Here is an 18,084-nt window from a genome sequence, read left to right on the forward strand (position 1 = left end):
AATTCATCTACCTTCCTGTTTTATAGAGGTAAGGTCTGGGAGCTATAGCTATGGAACATTGTTTATTATTTCAGACATGGCTGAAGTTAGTTTTGCTGACCACTCCTTTTTTTTCTTTATTCTTGCTAGTAAAGAATGACTTTCTGGATCAGGGAAGGGAAGGAATATAAGTGAAATGAGGATGATATAAAAATAAAATATTGGAATAAAAAATTTTAAAGATATGTCTCTCCCCAAAATCTTAGCACAGTTTAAGCTTATTAAAATGTAGATAACATTAAAACTTGAGACACTGTATGTGTATATGGAAGCCACAGACACCATTCCCTCCCCCCCCATCTCAGAATTAGAGGTGCTAACACTAATACTTATTAAAAAATGAGCCAACAAAGAAGAAAGAACCCATTCACAGACACATACTATAGGAGCAGGGAAAACTGGGATTCATCTTCAGAGAGGACACTGAAGTAAAAAAAGCTTCCACCCCAAAGAGTAATGTGAAATATCTCCCAGCCCAGAGAAAATTTATTGAAGAAATCAAAAAAAGAATTTGGAAGTCAAATGAGAGACATTGAAGAAAAACTAAATAATAATAATAAAAACCATCCAAGAAAAACAAGATTATGAAAAAAAGTTATTCAACTATAAAAGGAGATACAGAGTTTCAAAGATGAAAATAACTCATTGAAAATTAGAATTGGGCAAGGGGAAACCTAGTGAGATTATAAGAGACCAAGAAATAACAAAACAGATTATAAAGTATGAAAAAAATAGAACAAAATTGGAAACATTGTATAAGAAAAACAACAGATATGGAGAACAGATCAAGAAGAGAAAAATATAAGAATAATTGGACTGCCTGAAAGATGTGACCAAAAAAGAAAGGATCTTGACACAATAATGGAGGAAATAATCCAAGGAAATTGTCCTGGAGTGATAAAACATGAAGGGAAAGTAGAAATAGAACAAAATCCACTAATAACCACCTCAAAAAGATTCCTCTGTAGGAAACACACAGGAATATTATTGCTAAATTTTGAAACCTCCAGATCAAAGAGAAAATTTTGCAAGAAACAAGGAAAAAACAATTCAAATATGCTGAAGCTACAATTAGAATTGCACGTCTTATCAGCAGTTACAATAAAACACTGCAAGTCCTGGAATCATATCTACAGACAATCAAAAGAACTAGGTCTGCAGCCAAAAATATCCTATCCAGGAAAATTTTCTATAATGTTGAATGAGAAAAAAAAAAATGGACATTCAATGAACTTGCAGATTTTCAGGATTTTCTATAAACCAAACCTGAACTTACTAAAAATATATAAATATTAAAAAAATATAAGAGTCAATATCAGAGAGCAATTTCAAGGAACTCAACATGGATAAATTATTTATTTTTTGCATGGGAAATTTATAGCATATGTTTAAGATTGACATCAACAATACAACAGATCAAAACAAAGATTGTCATACAAATGAGGTGCAGAGGAAGAATAGACAAGGCATTAGAGGAGGGAGAAGGGATCATAGTTCTGAAAACCTACTCACATCGGGAATGGTTAAATAGGCAGCACTATATACATATTTCACCCTCAAAAATCTATAAAGAAATAAAGGGAATAGGGATGGGTAGACAGGGAAGCAAAGGGTGAAAAGAAAAAAGACAGGGAAGGATCTATGAGAGGGAATAGATTTAATTAAGAAGGCAAGTTAAAAAGCAGGAGTAAAGCAAAGAGGTAACAGTAATAAGGTAGATATATGTGTATTTTTGTGTGGGGATATATGTGTGTATGTATATATCTACATATGTAGATATGTAGAAAAGATATATTTATATATATATATATCTTTTCTTAACTATAGCTCGGGGGTAGTGGAAAGGATGAAAGAGAGAATAAAAGAATAAAATTTAAAAATGCTCAGCAGAGAACGAGAACAATTTACACAGCAGAAAAGAAACGATAGACACTCAATATAATTTCTTCTACTAATACATATATACTTTTTTGAACTGTTATTTCTTGTTATATATTTTGAATCCTCCCTGATATTCTGCTGGGCACATGACAATGTTCTCTTTTGTCTTGTTTCATTTTGCTTTGTATTCCTTTTCTGTTTTTTCCCCCTTTATTCTGTTTCTTTAAATAAAATAAATTTGGGAAAAAAAAGTAACAGCCTGGAGCTTTACCTCATGTCATGTGGCAAGAAAGAGAAAGGTAAAGAAGAAAGACCAGCCTCTGAAAACAGACAGCTTGGGTTAGAGGTCACAGGTAAAAGGTGTATGGTGTGGCAGAAAGGATATAATTGATGAGTCGGGATATAAAATTCCTATCATCATGAATTGTGACTAAGGGACAAATAACTTTGTCTTGTCTGGTCTCAATTTTTCATGTACAAAATGAGGAACCAGTAGATAATCTGAGAGTCACTTTTTAAATTCTAAAATTATGATCTTAGAAACAAAAGTCTCAGCACGGACAAGATGGAGAAGGTATAAAACTTACCGCCCACCTGCAGGAACTCGCCAGAGGATTGGCCATAGCGATGGACACTGTGCTCAAAGGCCTTTTTCAAAGTGGAGCCTTTTAACTCAATTAAGTCAAAAGTGCCCCCAAAGGGCAACACAGCAGCCAGGTTTTCCCATGTGATTGTACCTGTGTGAAGAGATCACAAGTGACGGCCACAGAGGATCAGTTGGAAGAAACCCCAAGTGAACATTTCCTTAGTACTAGGGATAGGGAGGTAGGAATAATAAAAGGAATGGAGGAGAACAGAAGACAACATCAGTTGTATCCTAACAATTATTCCCATGAATCACAAAGGCTCTCTAGGAGGGCTTCTAGTTGCAGATTTTAAATTATTCCAGAAATATAATTGTCCTGTCTTATCTGTTAGCTGGGGCAGCAAGGTTGTGCAGTGGATAGAGCATCAGGCCTGTATTCACACTTCAATTCAAATCTAGCCTCAGACACTAGCTGTATAGCCCTGGGCCAGACATTTAACCTCTTTTTGGTAGTTTCCTAAATTGGGGGATAATAATAGCTACCATCTCCCAAATTTGTTATGAAAATCAAATGTGATTATAATTATTAAACACTTAGCACTTGCTGGCATATAGCAAATGCTATATAAATGTTAGTTATTATTATTATTTAGATGCCAAAGGAGGAAATGAAAAGATCTTGCTTTTAAGTTTCTTTCCAGTTTTAAGTCCTATTCTGTTCCTGGAGTTGGATTTCCTGAAACTAGGAAGCTCTTTCTAAGATGGAATCATCAGCAGTAGACAAAAATGAATCACATTCCTAAGACATAAAGCCAGCTGGAAGAATATACCATTGTTCTGTTCATCGATGGGGGCTCGAATGCCTCCTGAATTCAGGATACACATGGAAACATGGTTCCAAGTCTTTTCATCAGGATGTCTAAGGTTGTTGTTAATCTGTAACAGGAACACAAAATGATCTTAAACATTTTTGCATTTTCTTCCTTGGTGAAGACCCCAGAAATTCATTTGGCTCAAAACTAGCAACTTAAATTGCTTTTGCTCCTTCTAGGACCTTTCTACTATATGCCACTCCTGTGCCTTTGCTCAGGCTGTGCCCTATTCCTAGCATGTTCTGCCTCTTTTCCTCTACCTTTTGGAACTCACAGCTCCTAGGTTCAACTCAAGTTCCACCTCCTGCAGAAGTCTTCTCCTGATTCCACATTTCCCCCTTATTCTAGCTGCTGAAATTACTTTAATATTTGTGTACATGTAGTTTTCTCCCAGTAGAATGGGGGCATTATTCTGGGGGGCTGATACTATTTAATTTTTATTGTTTTACTACCAGCATATGTCTCAGTACCTGGACATATATTAATAAATACTTGTTCCAACTTTTATTTATTCATTCATTCATTTATTATTTTTGGTGAGTCAACTGAGGTTAAGTAATTTGCCTCACAATGCTAGGAAATGTTAAGTATCTGAGGCTGAATTTAAACTCAGATCCTCCTGATTTCAGGTTGGTGTTCTATCCACTTTGCCACCTAGCTATCCCTTAATAAATACTTGTTAAATAGAAGTGAATCAGCTTTATGAAGAAATGACTAGTGGGAGCTCCAAAGCCTAAAAACATTTTCCATAAAGATATTTGATATGAGGAATCTTTATGTTTTCCTTAGAAACAATAACTAAGAAGGGAAAAGGAGACTTCTCCTCAGTCTGAGGAGGCACCTGAATACTTTCAGACCCTCATGATTCTAAAAAGTTATTCTTTTAGGTGAAACTCTATTGACCTGAAATTCAGGCACCTACAGATAGTAATGATCTCCTTCTTCAAGTCAAGTCAATTAGCACTTACTAAGTATACTATGTTTCAATGACAAGTACTAGGGATATAAAGAAAGACAAAAATAGTCCCTACTCTCAAAGCAGTTTAAAAGACAATAGTCTATATTAGGCTAAGGTCTAACAGGGATTAGATTTTTGTTATCTAATATTTTGTAGTCAACATTTCTGAGGAATCTAGGCAGATAATTACATATTCTGTACCTTCCTTTGAGGAAACTTCATCATATGTATTCACTTCCCATTCTTAGTTAAGCCCACTTAATGAAAATCTTCCAATTCCTCATTTCTGGAGATCTATGGCTGGATGAACTTTTTTTCATGACTACTCTGTTCATTCCTCACATAGAATCAAAGAGGTCCTGGATGAAACCTTCAGCATTTTAATGCCGTGTGTGTGTGTGTGTGTGTGTATATAAATAAAAATTTCAGGAAAGAAAAACATGAGATATCACCTCTCAGTTTCTCTGGAGATATGAACTACAGGCTCTGTACTCAAGAGACATTCTTTACAATCATTCTATCTAGTTAATTCTTTTAAAAGAAAATTAACCTGATTATTTGTCTTTCCCTTTATTCCTACCTCCTTTTCACTTGGAAAATAGAAAAAGAAAATAGGTAAAATAAAAATATATTGTCAAGCTAAACAAATTCTCAGATTGACTATAGCCAAAAAAATGTATGTCACATTCTGCACTTCAAGTATGTTACATTTGTTGGGAAGTGCAGAGCATGTTTCTATAAGTCCTTTGGAATCATGATTGATAATTGGGCAAACTTTTAGGTCTAATAAGCTACACCTTATATTGAACTAATGATGTTGATAGATATGGTATTATCTTCATGGATTTGTTAGGGTTTGGGTTTTTTTTTATTTTTTGGCCCAAACCTGTGATATCTTTGGTGTGGAAATTCTCTCTTCACCAATACAAATCAGAAACTCATCTGGCACTTATGGTCTTAGCTTTCTGTGGCACAGGGGAATATTCCTATCTTACAAAGGATAAAAGTAACCAACCAAGATACATCATTGAGATTATTTAGGGTTTTTTTTTGGGGGGGGGGTTTGAGCAAAGAGAATTCTAACCATAGAGACTTTGGCTTTAACACAAGTTCACATTTATGTGGCACATTAGGTTTTTACAAAATCTTTTCCTGAATGACAATTCTGAGGGGCAGGTAGTGTAATTTTATTATCCCTCTTTTATGACTGAGAGGCACACTGAATAAAGAACTGGCCTTGAAAACAAGAAGACCTTTGACATACAGTGGCTGTAACCCTGGGCAAGTTACTCAATACCTTGGTGTTCTAGGTCAGTGGTTCTCAAAGTGTGTTTCAGAAAATCCTGGAAGAGTCCCTGAAACCCTTTCGGAGGGTTTAGGAATTCAAAATTAGCTTTAATTTGTAACGTGGTAAATATTTATAAATATAACCCACATAAACAATTTATAAAGATACCAAGAACAAAAGAGTAGGAACTACTATTCTAGGTAACTCTTTCTATCCTAGAAAAGTTGGAAAGAAAATGCCAATCTGCATTAGTTAGGGGAGTTTTCTCAAGTGGAAATTATCTATGCTGATTTAATGCCTTTCATTTTAAAACTGAGGAAATTCTGAGGTTCAGAGAAGTTGTAGCTTGCCTGTGGTCACTCAGCTATTAAGGAGTAGAACCAGGCCTTTTGAATTCTAGTTCACTGTTCTTACATTTTAGGTTTGTTCCTTAATAGAAAAGAGATACTAGTTTGCATGGGCTTGTTATTTCCAGGCAGGCAAGGTAAATTATATGATCTTGCTGACATTTCTTCAACAACACTGAAAATTATTTTTACATTTAGAAAATGTAAAATTAAAATAATGTATATTTTAATTAATAAATAATATTTTATCTTGTTTTTAACATCACCTACATTTTCCAATGTATCATTTTTTCCTGTCCCCAATAGTCACTCCTAATAACAATGAATTTAAAAAGAGCACCCCCTAAAACAAAAAAACTAACAAAAGTTTAGCAAAATTAGCCATGACATTGAAAAATTCTGACATATGCAGTGCTTCAAACCTATAGTCTGCTACTTCTTCAGCAACAATATTTTTATTTTAAAAATTACTTTTTCTGAGGACTCTGTGAAGATGGTGGAGTAGGTTGGTAAATTTCAAGCTCTTCAGATTTCCTTCATAAATAGAACAAATTTGCACCTCAGGGCAAATTGGGACAGAGGGGTCCTTCAGATATAACCCAAGAAGATCTGAAGAAAGATCCTGGCCTAGGGATTAACCTATTTGAAGTGCAACTTCCAGTCTAGCTCCCTAGAAACATCAAGTGGGGACCCCTCAGGTTAGCTAGGTGTGGCTAGAGTCTCAGCAGGAACCATAGAGACTTTCTGGATTGTTTGTGGAGTTGGGACTGAGTCCTGGAAGACAGAAGGAGCCTCAGTTGATTGGGAGCCAGGTCCAGCTGTGCTGCTAAGATGTGACCCTGCCTGGGAAGAAGCCAGCATCTTGTGATTGCAGAGGCAATGGGGTAGGGTCACTGCTGGTTGTGGGTTCTTGGAGGAGGGTAGAGCTTTTGGTTTGGGTTCCTGGTCAAAGTGGAGAACTGAAAAGAAGCTTGAACAACATCTCTTACTCCACGATTAGAGATGCTTCCATTGAGACCTCTTATTTAAAAAAAAAAAAAAAGAATCTGCAAAGAAGAAAGAATCCCAACATTGAAACATATTATGGGAACAGAGAAGACAGGGATTCATCTTTGGAAGAAGACATTTTAGTAAAAAAAAAAAAAAAAAAAAAAACCCTGCCCAGAGAGAATTTATAGAACTCAAAAAAGAATTTAAAAATCAAATGAGAGACATTGAAGAAATTTTTTTTAAATGCAAGAAAAACAAAAAGATTTAACTAACTAGAAAAGGATGTATCTTTACAAAGATAAAAATAATTCTTTGAAAATTAGAATTGGGCAAGAGGAAGCCAATGAAATTATGAGAGATCAAGAAATAACAAAACAGATTATAAAGAATGAAAAATAGAACAGAATATGAAACATCTTATAAGAAAAATGACAGATCTGGAGAACAGATCAAGAAGAGAAGAAGAGAAACATAATTGTACTGCTGGAAAATTTTGTGACTAAAAAGAGAACCTTGACACAATAATGCAGGAAATAATCCAAGAAAATTGTCCTAGACTGATAGAATATGAAGGGAAAGTAATAGAAAAAATCCACTGATTGCTACTTCAAAGAAATACTTTCTAGAAAATATACAAGAATATTGTTGCCAAATTTTGAAACCCCCATATCAAAGAGAAAAATTTGCAAGAAACAAGAAAAAACCAATTTAAATATACTGGAGCTACAATTAGAATTGTATAAGACTTATCAGCAGCTACAATAAAAGAATGCAGGTCTACCAACAGTCCAAAAAAATAAGCCTGTGGTCAAAAATATTATATCTAGAAAAATTATCTATAATTTTGAATGAGAAAAAACAAACATTAAATGAATTTGCAAATTTTCAGGACTTTCTATCAACCAAACCTGTACTCAACAGAAAATTGAACATATAAGAGCCAATATCAAGATCAATTTTCAGGAACTTAACATGAACAAACTGTTTAAACATGGACAAATCATTTATTTATTTATATTTTGACATGGGAAATGGATTCTAAATGTTTAAGATTCACATTAACAATAGGGTAGCTCAAAAGAAAAGATTGGCAGAGTTAAGGTAAAAATAGTGTTCGTGTTATACAAGTGAGGTGCAGAGGAAGAATAGACACAGAGACATTAGAGGGGGAGGAGGGCTCATAATTCTGAAAATCTATTCACATAAGGAATGGATTCAATAGACCGTTCTATTAAAAAACATGGGGAGAGATGGGCAGATGGGGAAGCAAAGAGTGAGGGAAGACAAGGGAAGGCTCCTTGGGTGTGAGAGGAGGTAAAGTAATAGCAAGGCAAATTATGGAGCAGAATATAATTAAAGAGTCCGCAGAGATAGGAAAGGTATATGTGTATGTGAGGTGTGTCTATGTGTGAGTGTGCATATGAATATACATATCTACAGCTGTATATATAAATATATCTTTTCTTAACTGTAGCTTGCTTGGGAGTAAGGGAGGAATAAAGAGGGGAAAAAAATAAAGTATATAAAGAGTGATCAGCAGAGAACCAAAGAATAATTTGCAAGGAAGAAAAGAAAAAAATGGACATACATGAATATAATTTCATATGTATATATATATACATATATATATATATATATATGCTTTCTTGATCTGATAATTTGTTGATATATACTTTGAATCCTCCCTGATGTTCTACTGGGCACATGACAATGTTCTTTTTTGTTTTGCTTTATTTTGTTCTGTATCCCTTTTCTGTTTTTGTCTTGTTTTTTTCAAATAAAAGAATTTTTTAAAAACTACCCTTTCTTATTTAATATTTTATATTAAAATGCTGTTCTTCAATCAAGCAAAAGGATTTCTGAAAGCAAATCCACAGAAGTAGCACAAAAATAATGGGTGGACCAGTTGACTTTTGGATAGCTAAACCTAACCAATTTAAATCTAAGCAATACCTATGTAATATTCAGATAGGCCTTTTGTGTATATTCAGATCATTTTTTAAAAATGGAAAACAAATCTTGTCTAATTTTTGGACAACCAATAACAATTCTCAAAATGAAAGATTGGTTTGTTTTTCTTTTTACATATGTCCTAATTATCAATGACCCTATTTCCATAACTGCTGATGAATCTTTCCAGATGTGCTCAATGTTATGAAAATCCAACTGCTAACAAGTCTGTCACAGTGCTCTAAGTTTACTTCTAAGTTACTGCCAAAAATATTTTGTGTGTGTGTGTGTGTGTGTGTGTGTGTGTGTACACACACACACACACACACGCGTTTAAAAGGAAACTCCCCCAATGCTATACATTTCAATTGCAAACGGACTTGTGGGTTTGAGACATCACTTACCATAGCATCACAAATCAAATTTCCCATGTTGCATTCTCTAAAACGGCAGGATTGTGTGGAGCCATCCAGATAAACAATGGTTTTGCCTAACTCCTGCTTAGAATAATTGTCCAGTTTTATTCTCCACCTGTCGATTTCTGCTTTTATGAGTGGATCTAGAAGAGAAGCAAACCCTGTGGTTAGAGCTGGTTCACAGCCCTTATACCAGTTCTGATTCTTGAGATCACATTAAGCTGATCATCATGTGCCTGTTGATATAATCATATTTTGACCCAACAATGCAATGTCATTTTAAAAAGACTGATTAAAATCATCAAATTGCTGGAAACAATCAAGATGCAAGTAAACTTGATAGTTCCAGGATTGAGAAAGACTTTAAGATTGAACCTAATAATTCTGGACAATAAAAAAGACAGGCCTGTCTTTCAATCAGTCAAAGCTGGCAAAACTGAAAAACATCGAGTTTGACAGCACCTGGCTCAGGAACACTGCAGGGTAGATTGTGATTGATAGTTGGGGACTGGAGGAATGGGATCTAGTTAATGAGAATGGTCTTTACTTTATTTAAAGTAAAGACCAACCTGAGCTGTTCAGACATGAGAAAACTGATAGTATCCCAGATAACTCAGTTAGATGGAGTAGGGACATATATGTAGAAGACATAATCAGAGTAAGAAGAATGCATAGAGGAATGAGTGTATTTTTAAACAGCTTACTGTTATGTATGTTATATTTACTGTTAATATGTAATATTTACTGAAATTCCTTTTTATTTGTCTCATAATTAATATCAATTGCTCAATAAACATTGATTAAGTATCTAAAGTATCTACCATATGCCAGGCATTGTGCTGATTACTGGGGAGACAAAAAGAACCAAAAGACAGTTCCTGCTCTCAAGGACATTACAAGGAGAGCAGGAGATTCCTGCTCTCAAGGGAGACATCATCATCATTATCAACATTTATGTAGCACTTATTATGTACTAGGTACCTTGCTACAAGCTTTACAATTATTAGCTCATTTGATCCTCATGACAATCTTGGGAAGAAAGTGTATTAAACTGAGGAAAGCAGAAGTTCAATTACTTGCCTAAGATTAAACAGTAAGAATTGGAGGCAAGATCTGAATTCAGGTATTCTTGTCCCTAGGCTTAGATCTCTATCCACTGTATAACCTAATGTCTCAACAACATTATAGGAAATATGCAAATATGTGCTTTGTACAGGATAAATAAAAAAATTAAGAAAGAAGACATTGGATCTAAATAGGATTGGGGAAAGCTTCTTGTAGATGGAAGTATTTTGGTTGGCACTTAAAAAAAGCCAGAGGAGCCAGGAAGCCAAGATTAGGAGGGAGAGAATTAATTCTACATATGGTGGACAGCCAGAGAAAATGCTTGGACTCCAGAGATGAAGTTTTTTGTTTGGGGAAGAGCAAGGATGACAATACTGTTGGATCAAGGAGTATGTTTCAGGGAATAAGGTATAAGAAGGTTGGAAAGATATGAGTGTATGTATGACTCAGTGTCCTGAATTTGTTTTCTTGAGTTTACATATTTTTTCTGGAAACCCTAAACTCTGGATATGCTAGAGGCCCCAAACAAGTTAAGGATGAAGCCTCACTCTGAGTTGACAGAACTTGCTACTTTCAAGCCTAACAGAGATCTCCGTGTGCCCTTGAAGCCCAAGTCAGCTACAAACTTGGCTCCAACAGCCTATCTCAGGGTGATAAATTGTTTGTATAGCTGAGACCTTTTCAGATAAGAGCATCTTCTCTCCATGGTCCAGGCAGCTCCCAAGAAGTAGCATTGGGGTTCCTGCCCTCCTGCTGCCCTATCCCTTACTACTCTCCCCTCCCAAAAGGGAGGGAATTGCCCTTTTCTTTTTCCATGAGACCTCACTTTCTACTTTCTACCCTTAAATACCAAAGGCTTTGTCTGTATCATTGGTCTCTTTGGTATTCTATACAAGTGGGGATCCAGTTTGTATTTTCTTCTTCTTTTTTCTAGTTAAAAAAAAGTTACTATTTATGCCTTTTGGAGTTGTGACTATTGATTGACATTTGTTAAACATGACAAAGAACACTGTATGGTTAAAAAAATACCTATAGGTCTGTTCACTTTAAATATTATTTGAATAAAGAAAAATATCAGCTGACTGTGCTATAAACTGACTATTTACATATTGATGGCAGTAAGGTGAGCAACAGGGGGAAGGGAAAAGGTAGCAGAACTTGCTCCCAGTCTTTCCTTTTGTTCTCCATCACTACTGCTGCTACAGGTTCTAGTGTATATTCATTCATTTTTCTTCCTTTCCTGTTTAAGAGTACCTGGAAAGGGAAGTAAAAGTGGAAAATGTCCAATATAGTTTCACTTGAAGGTAACTGATTGATCTAATATCAAATCCCTCTTTAGACGCTTGAGTAACTTCTGATTCTCAGTTTCCTTAAAGGTCCTTTTCTTTTTGAAGTTAATCTTGGCTTTCCTACTTAACTGAGTGTGTGGTCTTGGACAAGACACCTCTCTGGGCCTCAGTTTCCCCATCTGTACTAGATGGCCTTTGAGGTCTCATTTAGTTCTCACTTCTATGATCCATCCATAATTCCATAATATTCACTTTCATTTAGACTTTAAAATCTAGACTTCATTGCTTTCCTGAGAGTAAAGAACTATATTTTAGGATTTAGCAAAATCCCCGCCCATCCCAGTTCCTCAGTCTTACCTTCTGGGATGCTGGTGTTTAAGAAGATGGGATTTCCATGTGATGTGACTACATTTCCTTCATTGTCAAATTCAACATTTAGGTATCCCAGATATTTTCCAAATGCATATGCTTGAACAACTGGGACCTTTCGCCCGTCATCAGCTGTGACTATGAATGGATAGTCCCCAGCAGGTATTTCCTTGGATGGAAGAGGACGGCCTGAAACCAAAAAGATACCATTATCCTATAAGCCTGTGTTCACAGCTATGCATCTGTTTTGGTTTCTACATAAAATTGATCAAGTACTAACTAAATTCTCAACATGGTTAGAGACTTCCCCCAGAAATGTAGTCTAAGGAATTACCAAGCTTGGCTTTTTTTTCTCCTTTTTTATGAGGAACCTTCACATCACAGATACTCATACTCAGACCCATTTTAGAAATTCTTTTCATTATTGTTATTGTTTTGACTTCCCCTTTTCATGCTTTCCACTGGCTTGTACATATATCTTTCCTTTTACCTAATCATCTGTTAGCCAAATTTCTGGTTATGACCTCCCACATTTTGGTAGACTGGATCTCAGTTCAATTCAAAAAGCTACTTCTCACTAATATGTTCCTATGGGCAGTCAGGCCATAATGTAATAGTGGATTGCCAAGCTATTCTAATTGAGCAAGACTTCTTAACCTTTTTTTTTTTTTTTTTTTTTGTATCATTCTTTGTCTTAGATAAACTTAGAAAGTAAACCAATTATATTGGAATTAAATTCTCTCTCTCTCTCTCTCTCTCTCTCTCTCTCTCTCTCTCTCTCTCTCTCCCCCATCCATCCATACACCTATCTATCTTTAAAAGCAAATGTTCAGACCTCAGATTAAGAACATTGTACTAGGAAGTCATTTTAGGGGATGGTTTTTTCCCCTCAATGAAATATATTTTTCTTTTTATCTTTTAGTTTTATATCACCTAAATTCCTCTTTGAAGCCCTTTAGAGAAGAAAGCTTATAACCCTTTATAACAGAATTTTTTAAAAAAAGAGGAGAAAAAAATTAACAGAAACATTAAATACATCAAGAGCTGACATTCTTTGCAATATTCCACACTTGTGAGTCCTTGGCTTCTACAAAGGAAGGGAGGCAAGTATCTTCAGAGAGTCATTTTGTAAACCAGCAAGATCACCTTGCACTGGGATGTCTATTACATGCTTTGTGAACATCATTCAACTCAACAATTTAACAAATACCTTTATGCACTGAACAACAATCCCTGACCTCTAACAAATGTACATCTCACTGGCTGATAGAACTGCATTTTATATAAGCTTGGAAAGAGCTGCATGGGCTTTGATACAGAAAGCTTATACAATCCTGCCTTGTCTTAATGCCTGAAGTTTTTCTATGTAATGGGGATCCTATCGGAGATTCTAAAATAGGACTAGTGGGCTCAGGCTGTTTGTGAGTGAGAAATGTAGGACTCTACGTACAACAGCACATTCTTCCACCATCATATTCCTATACATAGAGCCACAAACAGTTTGGGATTTTAAGGTAACAGATTTCAGGCTTCAAAAAATGTAATGGAAAATCTTCTGAATATAAAAAGTCAATCAACCAACCAATTAACAGCATTTATGAAGCATTGAATACGAAAGACAAAAAATAAAAAAAACCCCAACAACATTCTAGTCATGGGAGGGGGGCAGCCAAAATAAAGGCATGGGGATAGGTGATAATATGTTGTATGGGAAGAATAACATAAAGGAAATCAGTCCCTATTCTTTGTCTTTCTTTCTTTCTCTGTCTTATTTCTTTACCAGTCACATTCTTTCCCTCAGACCTCTTCATGAAGCCTAAAATAGTCAAAAAGAGAACTCAAAAGTTCATCTGACACATCAATAGCTCAAGATGAAGTGACACTGGTATAAATTCAGGCAAATTGAGAATAGGATTCAAAGATAACTGAAGGACCAGATCTTCATGTCCAACATTGGCAACAGAAGCAATAAGAAGATAAAGTACATGCTGCCCAGTTGACTCAAAAAATTAAGGAAGCAGAATTTCTTTCTTTTTTTATTTTTTTAAATAACTTTTTATTGATAGAACCCATGCCAGGGTAATGTTTTACAACATTATCCCTTGCACTCACTTCTGTTCCGATTTTTCCCCTCCCTCCCACCACCCTCTCCCCCAGATGGCAAGCAATCCTATACATGTTAAATAGATTACAGTAGATCTTGGATACAATATATGTGTGCAGAACCGAACAGTTTTCTTGTTGCTCAGGGAGAATTGGATTTAGAAGCCATTAATAACCTGGGAAGAAGAACAAAAATGCAAGCAGTTTACATTCATTTCCTAGTGTTCTTTCTTTGGGTGTAGCTGCTTCTGTCCATCCTTGATCAATTGAAACTAAGTTAGATCTTGTCTTTGTTGAAGAAATCCACTTCCATCAGAATACATCCTCATACAGTATCATTGTTGAGGTATATAATGATTAAGGAAGCAGAATTTCAAAGAGATTATTCAGAAGTAATATTGATGTGGGACCACTCTTACTGTGCTGGGATTGCCCACAATGGTTCCACTAACAATTGAAATGTCCTTGGTTGGGAGATCAGCTTAGCTGACCATCAAAATCAACAATCCACATGCTAACTGAAAAGTGAAGAAAGGGCTGGGGATGAGGAAGGGGAGAAAAGGGAAGGGAATAAGCATTTATTACGTGCCTACTATGAGCAAAGGCCCAGTGCTAAACATGTGTTATCTCATTTGAGAAAATGAGGAAAAAACTTTGCACTTTTAAAAAAGTTTAAATTAAACTTTAAACTACCAAAAAAAAAAAAAAAAAAAAAAAGAGCAAGAAGGACAGGTAGAATTGGAGAGTGTGGGAAGGGAAGTAATGTTAAATAAATCTGGATTTACCAAGTAATGGAATGTTAGAGTGGGCTCCTTTATTAGAAGTCAAATTATAGCTCTCTTTAGAGCTATACTACACTATACTATACACTATTTATAGTGTAATGAATAGAATGCTCAATCTGAGTCAGGAAAACTCATTTTCCTAAGTTCAAATCACACACTAGTTGTGTGACCCTAGGAAAGCCACTTAACCTTTGCCTCATCTGTAAAAGGACCTGGAGATAGAAACACCAAACCATTCTAGTATCTTTGCCAAGAAAACCCAAATGGAGTCATAGAGAGTCAAACAAGACTGCAAAATGGACAAGACTACAAAATAATTGAACAATTCTGCATAAAGAAATGAAAGCTTCTGTTGTATGATGATCAACTGTACTTGGCTCTTTTCAAAAACAGAAAGACCTTGCTACACCAGATTTCTTATTTACTTGTATCCTCTGAAAAATAGTCTTGGTCTTGATTTGAAAGCCAATAATTAAACAAAAAAAAAGGTGTGTACATAAATATGACCCAGGGAGGGTGGGAGGTCTGTTAAGAACCTGTCTTTGAGTTCTGATAAAGGCCTCATTTCCAAAATATATAGAGAATTAACTCTAATTTATAAAAAATCAAGCCATTCTCCAATTGAAAAATGGTCAAAGGATATGAACAGACAATTCTCAGATGAAGAAATTGAAACTATTTCTAGTCATATGAAAAGATGCTCCAAGTCATTATTAATCAGAGAAATGCAAATTAAGACAACTCTAAGATACCACTACACACCTGTCAGATTGGCTAAGATGACAGGAAAAAATAATGATGATTGTTGGAGGGGATGCGGGAAAACTGGGACATTGATGCATTGTTGGTGGAGTTGTGAACGAATCCAACCATTTTGGAGAGTAGTTTGGAACTATGCTCAAAAAGTTATCAAACTGTGCATACCCTTTGATCCAGAAGTGTTACTACTGGGATTATATCCCAAAGAGATTATAAAGAAGGGAAAGGGACCTGTATGTGCACGAATGTTTGTGGCAGCCCTTTTTTAGTGGCTAAAACCTGGAAACTGAATGGATGTCCATCAGTTGGAGAATGGTTCAATAAATTGTGGTATATGAAAATTATGGAATATTACTGTTCTGTAAGAAATGACCAACAGGATGATTTCAGAAAGGCCTGGAGAGACTTACACGAACTGATGCTGAGTGAAATGAGCAGGACCAGGAGATCATTATATACTTCAACAACAATACTATATGATGACCAGTTCTGATGGATCAGGCCATCCTCAGCAACAAGATCAACCAAATCATTTCTAATGGAGCAGTAATGAACTGAACCAGCTATACCCAGAAAAAGAACTCTGGGAGATGACTAAAAACCATTACATTGAATTCCCAATCCCTATATTTATGCACACTTGCATTTTTGATTTCCTTCACAAGCTAATTGTACAATAATTCAGAGTCTGATTCTTTTTGTACATCAAAATAATGTTTTGGTCATGTATACTTATTATGTATCTAAGTTGTGTTTTAATGTATTTAACATCTACTGGTCATCCTGCCATTTAGGGGAGGGGGTGGGGGGGTAAGAGGTGAAAAATTGGAGCAGGAGGTTTGGCAATTGTTAATGCTGTGAAGTTACCCATGTATATATCCTGTAAATAAAAGGCTATTAAATTTAAAAAAAAAATAAAATAAAAACCAGAGTCCAGAAATAAAAAAAAAAAAAAAAAGAACCTGTCTTTGAAATGCCAATGAAAATACTGCATGATGATGTTATTCATACTTTACACTGACTTCCAGCTTGTAAGGACAGAGTGATGATGGGTGTACACACTCCTTAAGTAGCCTCATGGACATCAGAATGGTTGAGGTTACCAAACAATTTCAAAAATTTTCCTAGCCAGCCTCACCCTATTCTCAGAAGCAATTATCTTAAGGTATTGGGAAATTCTGCTGAAGGGGATGGGGTAGACCCTGAAGCATTATTCCTATTTCAGAAATTGAAGGGGATAAGGAGACAAGTGACAATCTCTACATTGATAATGCTCTCATTTTCTCCATCCCAAATTTACTTATCTGTGTTCGTGGTTTTTCCTTGAAATAAAATATAAACTACCTGAATGCAAAGACTGTCTTATTTCTGTCTCCATAGTGACCAGCACTTTTTTTTTTTTTAGTGGACTTGTGATTCCATTAATATAAGGAATTCTTAGTGAGGTATCTCCTACCAGTGCAGATCGGTATACCTCTACTAAGTCTTGGAGAGTTGTCTGGAACCAGAGCTACATAGCAAGTAGGTCAGAACCAGAACTTGAACGCAGGACTTTCTGACTCAGAGTGAATAATAACCTCAAGCTACATTTCCTCTCTACTACCACACAACAAGAACTTAATTAATGCTTTTTGAACAGTAGCAAAATGTTCAGGGATGGGGAAGGGAGAGCGTAGTTCCCCGGCCCATCCATAAGGGGGCAAAGTAACTCTGTGCTCAACTCTTTCCCCAGAGCAAGTTAAATAACTTCCTAGAAGCTAAGAAATTTTTAGCGGTCTGGTGAAGCTTATGGTTCCCCTCTCAAAATTCTATTTTTTAAATGCATAAATAAAACACAAAGAATTATGAAGAAAAACCAACATAATTAAAATGCAATTATATATGTAATAATATATTTTATATATAATAAAAATATAAATATATATATATATCCACCGATGGTAGATTAAGGTTTTTTGTGCATAGGACACAGGAGATAGAACAGTTCAGGAATCTATTGGAGACAGTGGGCAATTAATGGCAATAAATGGATAATTTGCAAAACTGCCCTCCTCCTTTGACTTTACTTAGCAGACTTTCACCTTTATTTTGCAAGGGAAAAGTTGTAGCCTGCCGCAAGACTACTGTTAGATCTTAGGGCAAACATTATGTAAGCAAGCCACTGATGCTTTAGGATCTTGTTTAGACTAGATAGACTTAAGACTTTTTGCTTTTCCTTTAATATTCTTTTTGTTCTTTGCTATTCACATGCTAACTAGCCTACACAAAGAACAAGAGAGAGAGTGGAAGTGATGTGGCCCATTTTCCACCATCAGGGCCCCTAAATTTTACTCTTAATGGCAAAGACTTCAATCTCTCATCCTCCCTCCCCCGCCTCCATTTTTTTT

The 18,084-nt window shown here is 35.5% G+C and overlaps 1 protein-coding gene across 1 annotated transcript in view; it reads right to left on the reverse strand.

Annotated features, from left to right (window-relative positions):
- NT5E (5'-nucleotidase ecto) overlaps positions 1-18,084 on the reverse strand; it is an 82,249-nt gene that overhangs the window by 6,994 nt on the left and 57,171 nt on the right. Inside the window, exons 4-7 of the mRNA XM_003769260.4 lie at positions 12,039-12,239; positions 9,316-9,470; positions 3,337-3,442; positions 2,508-2,657 (exon numbers count right to left, since the gene is read on the reverse strand). Coding sequence (XP_003769308.2) covers positions 2,508-2,657; positions 3,337-3,442; positions 9,316-9,470; positions 12,039-12,239 — 612 coding nt within the window. The remainder of the gene's footprint in view (positions 1-2,507; positions 2,658-3,336; positions 3,443-9,315; positions 9,471-12,038; positions 12,240-18,084) is intronic.

Source organism: Sarcophilus harrisii, chromosome 4 (assembly GCF_902635505.1).
Source record: "Sarcophilus harrisii chromosome 4, mSarHar1.11, whole genome shotgun sequence".
NCBI lineage: Eukaryota > Metazoa > Chordata > Mammalia > Dasyuromorphia > Dasyuridae > Sarcophilus > Sarcophilus harrisii.